Genomic DNA, 17,311 nt, shown 5'->3' on the forward strand with positions numbered 1-17,311 from the left:
GATAAATTTATGGCAACAGCATTTTCCTGGGCAAAAACACCGAACTTAGCATGCTATTGCTTTGCTGTCAGCATCGTTGTGGATGTTGTCATTGCCTGCATCATTCGTCGCTTGCGAGTCGAAGCATGGATAATTCAATGTGGGTTTGCACAGAGGACTTCTGGTTCCATGTAACTTGCTTTTACAAATCTTTGTCATGCTCCAGGGATACAGGCACAGCCATTATACCAGATCAGGTCTCACACGTCTAGATTCCTACACATGTTGCTACTCACTGAGCTCACCCCGAGGCTGTAAAAACGTCTGAAGACAACCACTCCGCCGTCCTATGCGACATTACATGCTGATTCAGACCGGATATCTGATCAAATCCCCTAGGCAGATTGCGGTCCTTTCTCACTTCACAGGACCAGGGCCGCCCAGGCCAGAGCGGGGGTTGGGTGCATGTGCGTGCCCTCCCTGGTGCTGCAGGCTGCGATGGCTGCTCAGCTCCAGCGCTGCGCTCAGGCCGGCGCGGGGAGAGGCCCTCGGACTTGCTCCTGCAAGGAGAATATAATAGGCGCATTCATGATCGCCAACACTGCTGTGTCAGCAAGGAACTTCGCATGATTGCACAATACTCCTCAACCAGCATGACAGGGACGAAAGAATCCATGTCTAGCAGTGATGCGAGGCTGCGCTTGTGACAGCACGTTACATCATGTGCTGCAGTGATGGGTAGGGAAGATGAATAGAATTTCACAGTAATCCTGTATCTGGGAAGGTGTGCAGCGCAGCATGTGGCAGGGTGTGAATGTACAGGCTGCACCTACGGGCAAGCGCACACCCCCGTTGACAAGACGGGCGCTCTCCTCGTCGTCCGGGCTCTCCTTGGCGGCGGCCGGCGCAGGCTTCCTGCCGCCCGGGGCCTTCCCTGTCAGGATCTTCTGGTACTTGTTGTAGTTGAACAGCGCCACCCCCATGATCAGCACCACCAGGCCCACCCCGTTGATGAACGAAAAGCTCTCCCCCAGAAACGTCACCGCCGCCATCACTGCAACACCAAGCACACATGCAATAAGAATATGAAATGCCCGCTGCCGCTGCTCTCACGTCTTGCCCAATTCCATGGTCAACATGATGTCAGACTTGGGAGCTGAGCAAGGAAAGACGCATGCATGCACGAACAAGGTAATCGGAGATTACTCCAGGTCAGAGAATGGAGGATGTTACCTGTGACGATCTCCTTAAATGTGCCCGCTACCATGAAGGTCAGCGCAGAAGTCTCGGCAATGACGGTGAACTCCGTCCAGACCATGAAGAAGGCAATGGTCCCGCCGAATAGCATCAGCATCGTTGTGGTCGCCAGGGACTGGAGGGAGTCAAAGTATGGCGACCCCGGCAGCACAATCCACAAGCGCTCTATCACAAGCGACATGAATGCCACTGTGATCGACATCACTGCACCACAAGAGAGAGCTGTCAGTCATCAAGCAATATGGGGTCCTTCACAGCTTGGAAGCTCTCCAGGTCCCAGAATGTTCTCTTTTGAGGGAGACACTTCTTATGTTTTAATAAGAAGTGCTCAGACATCTTACCTGGCATCAGTGCTAGTAGCACCTCCACAGGACCCCCAGAAGCCCCTGCAAGATACCAGATGTTTCATCTCATACATATACCGCAGAAAGTTTCTGGCAGATATCTCTGTGATTTGCAGAAACTTACTTGGCGGTATATGAGAGGCAGGGTGCTCTCACCTGTCCCATGGGCATCATTGCCCTGCAGCAGCACCTGAGTGATTGTCCAGCGCAGGCCTGACAGCGCTGAGGCCACCATAACAATGACAAACCCAGCCAGATTAAAATCTGTCTCTCCAGCCACTAGCAGGCCGAGGCCGCAGCTGATGACCAGCACAACTGCTGCCAGGTTCCAGCTCGGCCTGCACCCAGGAAACGAAGAGTTGACCTCATTTGAGTGTCCCTCAACTGGTCCATGAATGATGACAGTGGCCAGGAAATCCAGTGGAAACCAGATCGTCAACTGGAGACGTAAGAAAGCATGCTGTCTACATTGCTACTGGACTGTGGCAAGGAGATGCGCACCTTTCAATGCCCCAGAGGAAGCAGAACCCCAGCAGGAAGACTGGCGTGGTCGATTTGCACATTGTGTAAAAAGAAAGGGTGATGAGAGACAGGGAGAAATTGGACAGCCCGATGTCTAAGCCAGTGGCGGCACCATTGGGCACAACTGCATCCCCAAAACAAACATGTGCTGACTGCTCATAATCTTGACCACTCATGAGATCTGCGCTACAAAAGCCGATGTAACCCAGCAATTTTCAACGGGAATCCAGCTCCAGGACATACCATGCACAAAGTAATCCCGCCATGTCAGCTCAGCTGGTTTCCGCCTTTTGACTATACCAAAGCTCAGGACTGCTTTAGCCATGACGATCTGTGCTGCAAACTGCAAACTGCTCATGAGCATAGGAGCTGCAAGCACACACAGCGATTAGCAGTTTGTTTCTCGGCATCCTGTAATAAATGCAGCTCTCATCAAATCATTAAGAGTGTCACATGGTATAGCACACCTGGAAACGCTCCTTTGCCCAACACGCCATGCCCTTTTCCCAGGAGTGTGCGATTCCAAAGGCTCAGTAGAGTGCTGAAGAAGTACCTGCAGCAGAGACTGCAAATGAGGAAAACTGGGATATAGGAGGAAAATATGTGAGCAAGAAGCAAGGCTGTATTTTTAGTATTTAGGACGGCCTGAAATGGCCATCAAATATTGTCCCCACTCAGCTGCGATCAGACAGAGAAGGCAGCTCACCAAGTGCAGATCAAGGCCAGGTTTTTTGCTGCTGTGCGGACAAGCGAGTTGTGTGCTAGATTTCTAAGACGACTGCTGGTTGTTTCATGAGGTGATTGTGGCTTTGCTTCCTCCTCTTCCTCCTCTTCTTCCAGTATTGGCTGCAGTTCTTTGTCTCCATGCTCCCTCGATGAGCGGTCGTTCATACCAAGGGCCGTGCTTTATTTGTTTTGTTATCTTGCTTTCTTTAGAGTGCCGAACATAATTTAGCTTTCTTTCCCGCTATATTCACTCTAAGGTCTCCTTCCGACTTCGGGGAAGCCTGGAACAGCTGTCTCGGAAAGAGGTATGCCAAGTGTCCGTTCAGGTCTCAATGTGCATTTACATAAATAATAACCGCCTGTGAGTTATAATGCATTCCAAGAATTTCCTATTGAGAATAGAACGTGTTCCCCAGGGAAAAGAGTGGGAAACAAGTGTTTTATATGCTCATAATTCGAGCCCAGCAACCGATCGTGCAACTTCGGTGGTCGCTATAGAACTTTTAAAAGAATTACAAGTCAAAGTTGCTCCTTAACAGCATGATATTTTCGGGGTTCAGGAGACGAGCCCCTGGAATTCACAGAGCTTCGGTGTAGATAAATTTCTCCCTTTCAGAGTGTGATCTTACAGGGATATGTCTGTAGGGTTTGGAATAAGAAGGAGGAGGAAAATTGTTACTAGACAATTGCAGCAATTATAGTCTAAAGGATGAAAGTGAATCTTGACAGATTGGGACCCATCCATCATATTTTTTGGGGCGAGGGCTCAGCATCCCTTTCTGGGCAAACTGCTCATTGCAGCAGACACAACATATTTCTCTCAACGGCTCCTACATTTGGATTGTATTTAGAAGTGTAGGATCATCTGAGTGTGATTTGTCGAGGGCTCGTCTGCATATTGCTGGTAGTGACTGATTCTAGTGAATTCATGACCGCTTTCGGGGCTTCCTTTGGCAGCGGGTTAGCCGTAGCATCATCTAATTACAACGCAAACAAAGACACCGAAGTTGCCTCTCCACCATCGGACAGCATCAGCAGCCTGAGCTTCAGCCCTGCAGCAAATTATCTGATAGCAACATCTTGGGATAATCAAGTACGTTGCTACGAGGTACAAGCCAATGGGCAGTCAGCAGGGAAGGCAGCAATCAGCCATGACCAGCCTGTGCTGTGTTCTGATTGGAGCGCCGATGGATCCACCGTCTTCACAGGTAAAAATGCCAGATCCTGTTTGACAACATGAACGAATTCTGCTCAAACAAATTCCCAGAGGTTGAGATTTTCCTCAGGTTCAGGGAGTTGCTGTTGTGCAGGTGGCTGCGACAATGTTGCAAAGATGTGGAATCTGCAGACAAACCAGACCCAGGTGGTGGCCAAGCATGACGCGCCCATCCGGCACCTCTTCTCCGTGAAGGAGATGAACAACATGCTGGTGACAGGCAGCTGGGACAAAACCATCCGTTACTGGGACTTGCGCCAGCCCAACCCAGTGCACACACAACAATTGCCGGAGCGGGTCTATGCCATGGATGTCACACACCCGCTGCTGGTGGTTGGCATGGCCAACAGGCGGATACAGGTATACCTTGCATGGCATGCTGCCATCGGCCACCTGTGCTCAACTACCTGCATACAGAGATGCTGTGATCCCTTGGTCAAATAGCTCCAACAAATCAACGGAGAGAGATGGAAGTATTTCATGATAGTTTTGGCGCAGCCCAAGGAGGCAACCTTGCCGTGTTTCTGTGCGCAGGTCTTCAACATGAGCAACCCTCAGACGGTGTACAAGGACCTTGAGTCGCCCCTAAAGTTCCAGACGCGCTGCGTAACCTGCTTCCCAGACTCCACAGGCTACTTGGTGAGGGCCAACTCCCTCTCAGTGAACTCGATGCAATCTCACAGTAGTGAACATGTGCGCATGCATACTTCAATGGACCTTTGCCGGTACATGAGTGATGTCATCTGAAGCAGTTGTCTCGACGCAGGTGGGCTCCATTGAGGGGCGTGTGGCAGTACATCATGTGGAAGACAACATGCAGTCCAAGAACTTCACGTTCAAGTGCCATCGAGACGGCAACGACATCTACGCAGTCAACTCCATCGCTTTCCATCCCCAGTGTGCCCCATCTTCGCCTTGAAAATCTCTCCGTTGCCTGTTCAAATCCATGGAACCTGTGTTATGCCAGCAAAACCAAGGCGCAGGACTGTAATGTGCATGGATTCACTTGCTTCGATCGCATGCAGGTATGGCACATTTGTGACGGCGGGCTCGGACGGCGCGTTCAACTTCTGGGACAAGGACAGCAAGCAGCGGCTGAAGGCGATGCTCAAGTGCAGCCAGCCAATTCCCTGCAGCACCTTCAATCGCGACGGCACCATCTACGCGTACGCGGTCAGCTACGACTGGTCGCGCGGCTACGCAGAATACAACCCCAGCAACGCGCAGCACCACATCCTGCTGCACAAGCCCCAGGACATCGAGGTCAAGAACCGAGCGCGCACTGGCCGCCGATGAGTCACCTCCCAGACCCCTGCAGGCCGTCCCTGATCCTGCTGGGGAAAGGGGACTCTCCGATTAGGTTGGAGTCCCCTGCTGGGATGCTGCCAAAGCTGCTGCCTACGAGGCATGCGCTGATGGGATGTAGTTGCATGGTGTGGGTTTGCGCCAAGTTGACCTGCCGATGCCTTGGCGTTGTGAAAGAGTTGTATTTGGAGCCTCGGATGTGCTTCCTGGGGGGCAGGAAGAGGTAGTTGAGCTGGGAGCAGCTCTTGTTCTGGAAATTCTCCCAGACTGTCGATAGACGTCAGGAGGCATGGACCAGGATCAGTAAGAATTTTGCATCTATGCTCATGAACTATTGCATTACACATGCAGGCGCCTTTTGTGATCGTGCGCAGACGGAACCCAATTTTGGAGGGAATATATCCAGAGATGTTGTGAATGATGTAGGTCCTGCATGGCACGGACTGCTGCTTCGGTCTGTTTTGTTTGAGCACACTCCTTGTTGCTCCTGCCATTTAAAGAGGACACCAATATTCTCGAGCAAGCACACGTCGCCAGAAACTCAAGGGGCAACAATGCCCACAATGAAAGCTGTCCAACCCTTGCTCAGCATATCCATCTGTCTGCTATCAAATGCCTTGCTTGTGTACTCCACAAAGTCTGCTTCTCCATCCTCGCTAGACTCAGAGCTGCAGCTGCCTCCTTCGCTGTCATCATCAGGTCCCTCCTGCCAAGCACACATCCAACTCTTCACTTCGCAGTTCCTGTATTGAAATATGAAAACATCTGCCGGGTTGCACTCTATCAGCTGTCATCACTGCGAATGTAATCCTCCAGGTCGAGCGCTCAACTTAGCTAGCTATATTGACAGAGAATGTAAAGAAAGGAAGGTCTGGAGCAGTCAGAGCTTGCACCTTCATCGGCCGCAGCCAGGCTCTCATGCCGTCGAAGCCTGCCTCCTCCAGCATCTCAGCTAGCTCAGGGATCGTCCACAGCCGCCAGTCGTACCTGAACGCCCGCCGCAACATCTGCAGCAAATCCGCCCGCTCACCATCCTAGTATCAGCACTGAGACCCTTCTATCCAGAGCTTCACAGAGACACACGGATCCCAAGCAGGGGCAAGAGTGGGCAAGCAGGGTACCTTGCGCGTGGCGGGGTCTCTGAGGTGGATGTAGCAGCGGATGTGGCGCGTGCAGGGGTTGTATCCTTCCTGCTCCCACACAAAGTGCGCGCCCGTAATCTCGTTGTGGCGAGGGGTAGACACCGTCGACTCTGCCGCGTGGCCGCCCAGCAAATCCATTACAAAGATGCCCCCCTGCGGATTCATCGCCTGCCGCGCATGCCGGAAATACCTCTGCGCATCACATCACATCTCTCACGCATTGCTCCCAGCGATGCTGGCACGGGGAGGGAAGAAGCTAGATGTGACAAGTGGTAAATTCACATGGCTGATGTTGGTCATGAAAGGGTGGTGAAAATGTTGGGAAGTGGCCCCACCACGACATCTGAGCGCAGGTGTAAGAGGCAGACGCTGAAGTTCAGGGCGCAGCTTATATCAACCGGCTTTGCTGCGCAGCTGCCGCTGCCTTCTGCTTCCTCTCCGTCATCCTCTGACTCACTCCCATGCTGCACCTCAGCAGCACTTGCCTCCTGCGCTCCACCGCCGCTACTGCTCCCATTAGCTTCTTCGTCGACCTTCGCTGTGACTGTCATGCGAGCCACGGCTTCAGCTGCATCCGTGGGCGCAGATGGCGGCGTGACCAGTTGCCCAGCATCCAGAGGTTCACGCACATCCCCCTGGAAGAGGCTCAGCCGCGGCCGGGGATCCTCTGTTAGGCCGTCGCCGTGGTGTGAGAGTCCCCATTGGAGCGCCTGGTGGTCAATGTCCAGCCCGATGGCTGTCCGCCTAACATCCCCCCGGCACCAGGTTGCTGAGATCAGCGCTGTGCCGCAGAAGTCCTCGCGTAGATGCTCTGGTACCTGCGCCGTGACATGCAGCTGTTAGCCATCGATGGCAAAGTGATAGCCAAAAGGAAGGCCAAGCAGAGGTGCATAAAACTGTTGGAAACCGTGGTGGGTAATTTGCATGAGAAGCTGTACCCGCATGCCCACGTAGAGCTTGTAGAAGCGCAGCAGGTATGAGATGTCCCCCTGGGGGCTCTGCACCGCGCTCTCATACAGGGCGTGGCGCTCCAACCCGCCATACTCTCCAGGTCCTGGCAGTGCAGGGGCAGTCTTAGAGATTCAGACATTGGGGCCTCAAGAGAGGTTAAATGCCCCACTGTCACATCGACATTGTGACATCAATACCAGGCATTGTGCTTTCGATGTGTGCAGCAACTGCCTTTCAAACACTTACCTGCTGAAGGAGGTCTGAGTTGGTCTTTGTGGTATGGGCCCCGTGAGTAGTGACCTCCATCATATTGGATCTTCTTTTTCCCCATTATGATTGACTATTGAAAATCTCTGAGCATCGAGACAGGTCAAATTTGACCATCTGCTGTTGGTTTGGGATGGAGATTTTGTAAATAATTATTCGCGTGATAAATAAGCGCCGTTCAGTCCTTCCACAACATATGCATTGCTACCAATGAATCGATCGAGGTGAATTTTGAGGGCAGTGATATCAATAATTTAAAGTTGTGAATCGGCTGAGCCACAACAGCTGCTTCGTCAGATGCGCTACCTCATTTTCAAACGCACTTCCTTGGATCGCAAAGGACAGCCTTTCCTCCTTCCGCAAAGCACTAATCTGCTGTATTAGCTTACCTTGTATCATTTCTCTGCATTGATCCCGATGCGCTCTCTCCAGGATACCAAGTGAGGACCAGAGAGCAGGGCTGAGCAGGATGGCAGATGGAGATTCCAAAAACATATCTCTATTGCAGTGTGTGACGAATTATACTAGAAACTGCACTTCAAAAATACCAGGTATGTTGCATGTAGAGTTGATCTCTTTCTGACCTTCTGCACCCCATGAGATCAATGTTGAAGTAAGCCACTGATTTGTTGCAGACCGAGTCTTGCCCAGCAAAAGAACGCCAGGCACAGTGTTGAAACCTCAACGATCCAGCAGCAAAAAAATCCGTTTAAAAGACGATGCGCAAGAAAAGTCAGCAGCGCTGCCAGCAGAGTGCAACAATACAGGCCAGTCTTGCACAGGACAGGCACTGCAGGACACAGCTTCTGAACAGCACATCAGTGCGGCCGAGGAGCAAGGTGCAGATCCAGGGCGCAGAAGTCGGGGCGAAGATGCTTCGACATCAGGACGACCAGGCAAGCTCCTACTTCAACCAGCAGCTTCATGACAAGCGTTTTCAACCCTGCTCAACCTTTACCTATTCATGCAACGCATCTGACACAGAAAAGCCAATTCAATCGCCCCCGCTTCTGTTAAGATGACCGTGCTTCTCTTTTGTGCAGGCTTGCAGAGCCTTGGGGAGAGGATCTTTTACAGCAAGTGGCGGCTGGGGGAAGTGGAGCGCTGTGTCCTGCGGCTGCTGGCTGCAGTCAGACAGAAGCTGCATGGAGGCGCCTCTGATCCATACAAAGTGGGTCTGCGATCCTAGCCTCAGCACTGCACACAGCACCTGACAGCAGACAACGTCACTGGAACATTCCATTCGCGGTCAAATTATTGGACATTACTTTTAGTGCCTTGATGCAGGTGTTTCCGCTGCAAGAGCCAGCCTTTCAATGGGCAGACAACCACCCAGATGCTCCAGATGTCAGGTGGACACCTTTCCAACACACCTGGTCCCACCAACACTTGATATTCTGTGTATCGGGGCTCTTGTGTGTGCCTGGTCAGACCGCATCGTGCTGTTGCACAGGATCTTCTCTTCAGAGAGGGGCCCAGAGGGCAAGCGTTCATTTATAGCAACCACCCTCGAGGGGTTTTGGAAGCGCTACAGGGACATGCTGCCCCAGCACCGCCACTGCTATGAGATCATCCGCCAGGGATACCCTTGCCACCTCTACTTCGGTGTGTTAAACACTTGCACCTTTTCTGCTGCACCTTTATACAAGGACAATGTCAAGCTTTACCACCTCTACTTTGGTGCATCTCGCACTTGCACCTTTTCTGCTGCACCTCTGTACAAGTTCATACCAAGAGTTGGCCATGAGGTCTGTGTTGCCAAGAGACCATTTGACCAGGAATTGCTATGAGGCCTGTATTGCCAGGGACCCCTAGATTGACCTGTGTTGCTGCTGCTGCTGATAGACCTGGAGTATCAGAAGGATTTCAATGCGGGTGTGGATGGGGACAGCCTTGTGGGCATCGTGCTCAAGCTCTGTGCAGAGCAACTCCAGGTTGAATCAGCTCTGCCATCCTCCCTGCAATATGCATGCAGCCGCTACCCACTTTGCCTTGAAGCTAGTTTGTACTCGTGGCAATATCCTGATGCTTGTGTGCCGGATGCAGGAGAAGTTTCAGCTAGAGATGGAAGACTCGTGGGTGCTGGAGATGGACTCATCCTCGCCGCACAAGTTCTCGCGCCATGTCATTGTGAAAATCCCCGGCGCAGCCTTCCAGAACAACTTCCACGTTGGCGCCTTTGTCAAGGACATGTGCGCTGCCCAGGAGGGCACAGACCCAGAGAGTCCTGTCCAGCAATTACTTATCAACAAGGTGAAACCTCAACCAGCGCTTTCTGGATGGCCACATGACATGCATGGACTACCATGACCTGACTGCCTGGATGCAGATGCATGTGTGAAGAGGCTTCATGCAGTGGCAGGCCAAGTGTGAGTGTTATTTGCAGGATGCTGACGGCAGCAGAACACTCTTCATCGATGGTGGAGTGTACACGCGCAACAGGGCTTTTCGGCTCTTCCTGTCTTCGAAGGCTGGCAAGCAGTGGATCCTCCAGCCCACAGGTATACAACCATCCCACTGCTCGCTGTTCGGTGGCAAGCACAGAAGAATGTGTGTCTTTATCTGTGTTGGCATAAAGATACCAATTAGGGGAGTGAGACTCTTCTGCGAGTTGATGGTTTCACTCTCACAATTTGTGATGGCAGCATTGTCTTTGTGGGTGCAGCACGGTTCCAGGGTGCCAAGCTCTCGCACAGAGACACATTCTTCGCGTCCCTCATCTGCAATGTGTCTGAGGGTTGCCGCCTGCTGCGCTGCTATGAGGAAGCGGATGGAGTTCCTTTCTCCTGGGCCAGGTGCTCTCCTGCTTTTGCCCTAGTGTCCCTCTTGTGCACCGCATATCCTTGCATATCAACACGCACAGATAGTGCTCATTTTGACCCGTGGATGCTCTCTCATTGGACTGCCAGTATCACTTACAGGAACAAAAGATCTGCTCCAAGCCATTTTCCTTGTTGCGTCAGGCATGGACAGGTTGGAGGCCGCTTGATAGACAGCGAGGCGGCAATTGGGAGATGCGCACAGCCGCGGATTGGGCCATCCCGCCACCCGGACATTGAGCTTTTCATCACCTCTGTGTGCAACATGGTGCAACCCCTTTTCTTCTCCATACAGCCCCTTTCCGGAATCATGCTGCACCCAGTAATGTGCTGCAGCAGCTCAGAGCAGACACAAAAGATTGTCCGGATTTAGGCACTTGCTTGACAGCACGTAAGTCTCCTTTTCAGATTTGTATATGAATATGCTGTTGTTTCAAGCTCTCCAGCTGCAGATTCTGCAGCTCGATCTTGTTTGGGCGGGCCATATCTTAATAAAAATGCAGCAGATATTGCCTGAGTCCCTATGAAGTTCCCGGCGCAGTACTTTCGGCTGCATCACATGGTACTGGGCAGGCTACATACCGGCATACACTGAGGGGCAGAGGAAGAGATGTTGCTGGCTGGGCGCAGGGGGGAGTTCAGGGGGAGGTGAGGTCGTGGGTGGAGTGGCCGGAGGCGGGTCTGCTGCTGCTCAACATGAAGCGCAACCGCTGGTGCGCCAACATCGGCCGGCCCCACCGGAGCAACGGTATCTTCTATGTCATCTCCCTGCAGGCACGCGCTCATCCCCTGCCGCCCACATTGCTCCCTTGGCAAATTAGTTAAAGAAAGATGCGGACATCAAGGCAGACCGAGGGACAGAAATGAGAGCAAGAACTGACTCGCATGTGAACATGATACAGCCACAATGCAATGATTCCCTGCTGAGGAGCACTAAAGGAGCTCCCTTGGCAAAGGCAAAGTGAGCCAAGGCAGACTGAGGACATTTTCAACTCCTGCTGGGGATGTCAGAATGGGCAAGTAGCATCGTGTGTCAGTTTTAAAAGGGCAGTGGTTTTGCTGCAGGAGGGCGCGTGGTACCAGAAGTGCTATGACCCGGAGTGCAGGGGCTACCGTTCTGACATGATGCCGCTGCCGAAGGAAATTGTGGCTCGGCTGCAGTCAGAGCATCAAGCAGCAGTCGCCCACCCTGAATCAGCTGGCGCAGCCGAGCAAGGGACATGCAATGACGTGGCGCTTCTTCAAGCAAGGACCTGTCACTCGGGAAACACATTAAAGCCTTGTGATAGAGCTCGCACGAGTGTGCAGCCAAGTAGTGCAAGTGTAGGCATTGACAAGCTGGTAGCCAGTGTGGCATGTGGCAGTGGCCTCGGGATCTTTGAGGGTATGCAGGACGATGAGGAGTGTGACAGAGAGCTGCTGTCGGTGCTAGAAGCATGTGAAACTCGGCTGCGGGCGGGCGCCGCACAGAGTTGTAAAAGTTGATATCTATATAGACGGGTATCAGCATGCTGATGGTGCTCTGGCAGTGCACTGCATCCAAGGCAAATTGCGAATTACATACCAAAACATAATCGAGGGATCAATCCACTGCCACAACCTTGCATGCATTTCTGAGAACTGGCATCACTGACGTCATCGCAGGTGTCACAGTGCACGTCGCCACTTGGCAGGCCCTCCAAGACAGCGACAGTTTCAAAGCGATTGTTGGATCAAGGCCTGGGAACCTGGACTTGCCAGGCCCATCGCAAGATGGGACATGCATCTGATTGTAATGGCGACAAAGAGTAGGACACCGATATTCCACTAGGTGAGCGATCGCCGTGACCCAGATGCCGTCCAATCCGCTCCTCAAATTTGGATGATCGAGGGCCTCAAATTTATCATAAAGCCTGCTATAACTGATGAAATATAAAGACCAGTGTACTGGCGCAGTGTCGCGAACCATCGCACGTCCGATTTTTTTTTATCCAGCTGTGAGAGCGCTGGTCGATCTGTGTCATATGCAATATTAAATGCGCGTTCTGGTGCATCATCCATTGTTGGTAGTCATTCAGATTGTAATTGAGACTGAAATCTCTTAAAAGATTATCAATGCTAAGAGAATCCGTGGACGCAATGGGTAGTAGGGTTATCACGATGCCGAGCTGAGGAGTCACCTTCGCGTTGTTTCCTTGCGCAGGATGGTCCATCAAGTTGCCCAAAAACCACACTTCAGCAATCAAGGGATTGAAATAGGAGGACCGTCGGCCATATGCAGCAAAGAAAAAGGAAGGAGGAGCCAGCAATGGTGGATGGGGCAGCGTTCACAGCCAGCCCTGCTCCTCTGTCTGCTCAGCATCCTGCTCTCCACGTCGCACATCAGCGCGCAGCCAGGCTTCATACCGCCCATGCCTCCACTGGGCTTCTTCGGAGGTCTCTTGGACACATTTGGCATCGGCAGCAGCACTGACAGCCCCTCTCCGCCACCAGCCACCCGCACAATGACCCCAGCCACAGCCTCTGCAGTAACCTCACCCCAAGCAACCATAGCAACCTCCTCCGACCTCGCGCCCCTGCGCACACCCGCCGCCGCAGCCGCTGCCACCCCGGTCCCTGTCAGCACAGCTGCCGCCAAGCCGGCCACAACACCGGCCCCGGTGGCGGTTGGGACATTTGTGCCTGCAGTCACAACCGCCCCAGCAGCGGTGCCGGTCACACCAGCGGCGGTGGCTGTGCCAGCTGCCACTGTGAAGCCGGCGGCGGCTGCCCCAGTGGCGACTGTGGCTCCTGCGAATGCGCTTCCAGTAGCCACCCCTGCAGCTACGCTGCCGGCTGCTGCTGCGGCTGTCCCGCTGCCCCAGGCTGTCCCCACGCCTGTACCCACACCTGCAGGTATCTCCTCCTACGCCCAGGGTTTTTTTTCACAGGTCCCTTCTCTCAGAGGTGCTGCAGGAAACTTCTGCCTTCTCTTGTGTGCTCACACAAGATTTGTCTCTGACAGTGCACGATTTTGTGGCGGTTATGAAGGGATGCCGAGGTGTGTGCTGCTGTGCAGGGTCTACGGTGGTGATCACTCCTGCTGGGACCCGAATGGTGCCCATGCCCCCGCAGATCCCCCCGCTCAGGCCCCCCATCCCCACCGCCGCCAGTCCTCCCCCTCCAGTGGTGTGAAACTCCCCTCTTACTACGAAACTCATCTAAATCATGTGAATGTGATTCAAGCTATTCCAATTGTTTTGCCGGTCATTGGCCAGCGCCATGTGGCCTGACACGGCGGTTGATGTGGCAGCTGACTGTGTTTGCAGGCAAGTCCTCCCCCTGCGCAGCCCCCTCCACCGCCACCGCTGGCGATGGTGCCGCTGCCGGCCGCGCTGGCCCCCCTGCTCAGTCCCTCCTCCAAGGCCACCGCCCGCTCCCCATCGCCCTCCCCGCCCGCCCCCTATGTGCGCACCTGCCTCTCTCATCCGCCTTCCAAATAACAATTTTTTTGGGGCTTCTACTGTGGTGCTGCTGCCCTCATCTTGCAATGAGCCAGCTGTTTGCCTTGAGCTATATCTGCATTGCCGTTAATTAAGAATTCGGTTTACTGTATTCATTGGGAACCCCAGATGAATGCTGCACAGGGCAGGTGACAACCAGTCTGGCTGTGAGCCGACGGCGCAATCCACCATATTTACTTTATCTGCGTATCGTATGGCATTCAGCATCGAATTTTCCGATCTTGTGATAACTGTACTGTGTGCCGGCGCTCAGGTGGTGCGCGACCCGGCGGCGACAGCGCTGGCGGCAGAGTTGTTGCTGCAGGGGCCAGGCGTATGGCCCTTTGACAGCGCGAAGCAGGCGCTGCTCGTGAGCGCTATTGCGTCAGTGCTGCCCGGCATCGGCCCCGGCGCAGTGTCCATCACCGGCAGTGGCGCGCCTTTCCGCAGACGCCTGCTCCAGGTGATTATCCCGCTGTGCTGTGGTGCAAAATTTGTCTCCTGGTATGTGGCTCACAGTCTGATCAGCAAGACTAAGCATAGCGATTCTGAAAGCAAAACAGCAAGGCAAAACAAAAATACAGCCGCGGCAAGTAGGAGATGCAGCTGCGGTGCCTCCATGCTTTGGACATCTCTTGATGCCCAGTGAGAACAAATCGCTGCGTCCAGATTCAGCGCAGCATCAGAGGTACAAGGGGTGTAGAGCTCCTGAGAAGCTCTGAAGGGCGTTGCACTTTTACAGGAGAGTGCGCTGGTGGACACTCAGATCGATGCAGGCTCTGCGGACCGGGTGCCTCTTGTGCGCGAGCAGCTGCAGAACGCCACATCCAGCGGCCAGCTGCAGGCAAGCCGCACATGCCCTGGCCAATGCAGTAACATGTGGCGCCTCTTTGCTCCTGGATCTATAAGAAATGACAGCCCATGCAAGAAGAGCGCAGGAATCCTTGCCTTTTCCCTGTCTTGTTGTACCCTCTGCCTCACTGGGATGACTCCATGCACGACTCAGATATCGATCTTCTCTCTCTGATTGACTTCAAGTGGAAATCAACAAAGAAACCAATGTCCAGGACCCGCAAGTGTCTGTGCCTTATGTGTCTCTCATGGGCATCGTGCGCGGGTGTAGGGAGCGCTGAGGGCGGCGGGACTGGGAGTGACAGGCGTGCAGCTGCAGGCGGCAACAGCAGTTGTTCCAGCACCAAAGGACAGCAGTGGAGGCATGATGACCAGCACAATCGTCGGGCTGTCAGTCGCGGCGTTTGTGGCCGTCTTGTTGGCTGCCGGCGCGTACTATGTCTGCGTGCACAAGCAGTGCCTGTCCTGGTCCAACCGGGTGCGTTGCATTGCCCGCTTGCATGTGACAGCACACTGACCTCATCAACTGAGTTGGTTCTGCCTTGCTGTAGCTCAATCTGCAATGATGGTTCCTTGGACTCCTCCTATATTAGCCGCACCACCCTGAAGGCACTCATATGCTCGCCGTAAGGCCATATTGTGCGCAGTGCAGTGGCTTCCTGCTCAGTGACCGTTCCGCTGCTTTGCTGCCTTGGTATCTGCTCAGTGAACTTCAAGGTGTTCCTATGTCTCAAAGCATGTCTCCTGACGCGTGCCATGGGTGAAAAACACAGGTCGCGGCGGCGGCGGACGCGGAACAGCCGAAGGGGGCGACGACTCCGAAGGAGGGGACGCGAGTGAAGCCCTTCTACGAGGCGCCGCAGTTTGCGCAGACATACGCGCGCACACCCAGCCTCGTGCAGCAGCGGCCCCCGCTGCCCCCGGCCATGCACCGCGCGCGCGCCGACGGCGGCCGCGGCGGCCAGATCAGGCAGGGCTGAAATGGCGAGGGACGCCTCTGGAGACTGACTCCTGAAACAGATGCCAGATCAGGCGGGGATGAAGTAGGCGGGGAATGCCTCTGACAAGAGAGGCTCCTGAGACTGCGGCCAAAGTTGGCAGGGCTGAGTTTGAGTAGAATCATCTCTGAAGACCGTCTCTGAGATGATGGCCAGATTAGGCAGCAGTAATTGCAGGCCTGGTAGGCCTGGTTTGTCACTGGGAACCGGTAAAAACAGCACTGTGTGGTCAGATTCATGCAAGAGCCGAGGGCTGCAGACGGAGCCACTTGTGATGGCGTCAAGTGTTAGCAGCTATCACAGCCCACGCGCGTGCAAGGTGCAACTCCGGCTAAATAGCCGTCACTCTATGGATGAGAATGTGAGGCATGCCGAGCAACTTGGAGGTGTGCGGAGAAGACGTTAGGGCAGTCTTTGCATTGAGAAGCAAGAAATCGGAGCAGGGTTACTTGAGAACATTGCTTTTTCATTTGATTTGTGCACATTTCATGCTGGTGCGCTTGCACAGCCAGTTTTGCATGACTCATTCAATTTGAATGTGTTTTATAGAACCCAAACACTTGAGAACTCTTTGCAGTGGGTCTCCCATGTTGTGGAACGACTGCAGTTGAGATATTTGACCAATTTAACCATTTTAGAGGGGTGGGCTTTGACACAGCTATCTGAAGTACAGTACTGTAATTTGGCATACATAGTACTCCATGCTAGAGAATGATCATGAGGACAATTTCACCAGAACCGAGCCTCCAAAGAATTTCCATTGAATCAGTGATCTGACCGCCGTTAAGATCCCTCCAAATAAACTGGTAACTGCTACGATGGACTGATGTGAAAATGGAGATCCGACCAGGCACTTGTATGTTGCAGCGCAAACACTTTACAAAAAGTAATTCCTGCATCACATATGTGCATGCATGCGTTGCTCTATGACATCTGGGCACACTGGCAGTCTGACGAGCCACCAGATAGTAAGCAGCTGCAGCATGGCCATGCATGCGCATGCGTTTCGTGTGCTCTACGAAACACTGGGCCCTTCTGTCTAGCTGATGCCAACCCCCTGAATTCAAGGTGTCGCAGCCGGCTGGCGCGATAGCATATGCATGCGACCGTGATCATCTGTAGTAGGGCCTTCAAAGTGAAGGCAAAATCAGAGGCACGCTCTGATCGATCATACCATTCAAGTTGAGGGTAGACAGTGTCCAGTACTAGCTGCTAGCACCAGCGCTGGCACCAGCCATCCAATGGCATGCATGCATGCATGAGTTGCCTATTTGTTATGGTGCTCTGTGGCTGGAACACATAGAGCTGTAGCACTGCCTGCAGCGCATCTCCTGTAGTGAAACAGGGAGAGGACCAGTCGCGTCCCAGGGCCTGCTCATCGCAAAAATCTACAGGAATGCCACACCACATGGGACCCTTGTGCGTGATAGGGTTTGAGGGGTGACATGAGCCCGACAGCTGGCTTCGAGCGC

At 53.5% G+C, this 17,311-nt stretch overlaps 5 protein-coding genes across 5 annotated transcripts; 3 read left to right on the forward strand and 2 right to left on the reverse strand.

Annotated features, from left to right (window-relative positions):
• Positions 1–698: 698 nt before the first annotated feature.
• COCSUDRAFT_16601 (TPT-domain-containing protein) lies at positions 699–2,654 on the reverse strand (the record flags this gene model as incomplete). Its single annotated transcript, XM_005646784.1, has 6 exons — positions 699–1,033; positions 1,213–1,440; positions 1,701–1,918; positions 2,082–2,226; positions 2,346–2,471; positions 2,570–2,654. Coding segments are annotated over 6 exons (1,137 nt in total), but the record flags the coding sequence as incomplete, so codon positions are not given.
• An 877-nt stretch (positions 2,655–3,531) lies between these two features.
• Positions 3,532–5,860, forward strand: COCSUDRAFT_24223 (WD40 repeat-like protein). Its single transcript, XM_005646785.1, has 5 exons — positions 3,532–4,036; positions 4,139–4,404; positions 4,579–4,683; positions 4,811–4,941; positions 5,070–5,860. Exons 1-5 carry the CDS (start codon positions 3,757–3,759, stop codon positions 5,338–5,340), a joined length of 1,053 nt encoding a protein of 350 aa, XP_005646842.1. The 5' UTR covers positions 3,532–3,756; the 3' UTR covers positions 5,341–5,860.
• Positions 5,861–5,890: 30 nt separating this feature from the next.
• On the reverse strand, positions 5,891–7,773 carry COCSUDRAFT_55993 (hypothetical protein; the record flags this gene model as incomplete). The annotated part of the gene is made up of 6 exons (XM_005646786.1): positions 5,891–6,055; positions 6,243–6,356; positions 6,471–6,683; positions 6,827–7,309; positions 7,430–7,545; positions 7,689–7,773. 6 exons carry the CDS (start codon positions 7,771–7,773, stop codon positions 5,891–5,893), a joined length of 1,176 nt encoding a protein of 391 aa, XP_005646843.1.
• A 954-nt stretch (positions 7,774–8,727) lies between these two features.
• On the forward strand, positions 8,728–11,654 carry COCSUDRAFT_42641 (hypothetical protein; the record flags this gene model as incomplete). Its single annotated transcript, XM_005646787.1, has 10 exons — positions 8,728–8,880; positions 8,997–9,061; positions 9,163–9,314; positions 9,555–9,643; positions 9,756–9,962; positions 10,096–10,210; positions 10,375–10,504; positions 10,673–10,796; positions 11,159–11,241; positions 11,594–11,654. 10 exons carry the CDS (start codon positions 8,728–8,730, stop codon positions 11,652–11,654), a joined length of 1,179 nt encoding a protein of 392 aa, XP_005646844.1.
• Positions 11,655–12,822: 1,168 nt separating this feature from the next.
• On the forward strand, positions 12,823–15,821 carry COCSUDRAFT_47820 (hypothetical protein; the record flags this gene model as incomplete). Its single annotated transcript, XM_005646788.1, has 7 exons — positions 12,823–13,402; positions 13,566–13,675; positions 13,816–13,953; positions 14,264–14,452; positions 14,732–14,833; positions 15,113–15,319; positions 15,615–15,821. The coding sequence occupies 7 exons, from the start codon at positions 12,823–12,825 to the stop codon at positions 15,819–15,821; spliced, it is 1,533 nt and encodes a 510-aa protein (XP_005646845.1).
• Between the last annotated feature and the right edge of the window lie 1,490 nt (positions 15,822–17,311).

Source organism: Coccomyxa subellipsoidea, assembly GCF_000258705.1.
Source record: "Coccomyxa subellipsoidea C-169, whole genome shotgun sequence".
Lineage (NCBI taxonomy): Eukaryota > Viridiplantae > Chlorophyta > Trebouxiophyceae > Coccomyxaceae > Coccomyxa > Coccomyxa subellipsoidea.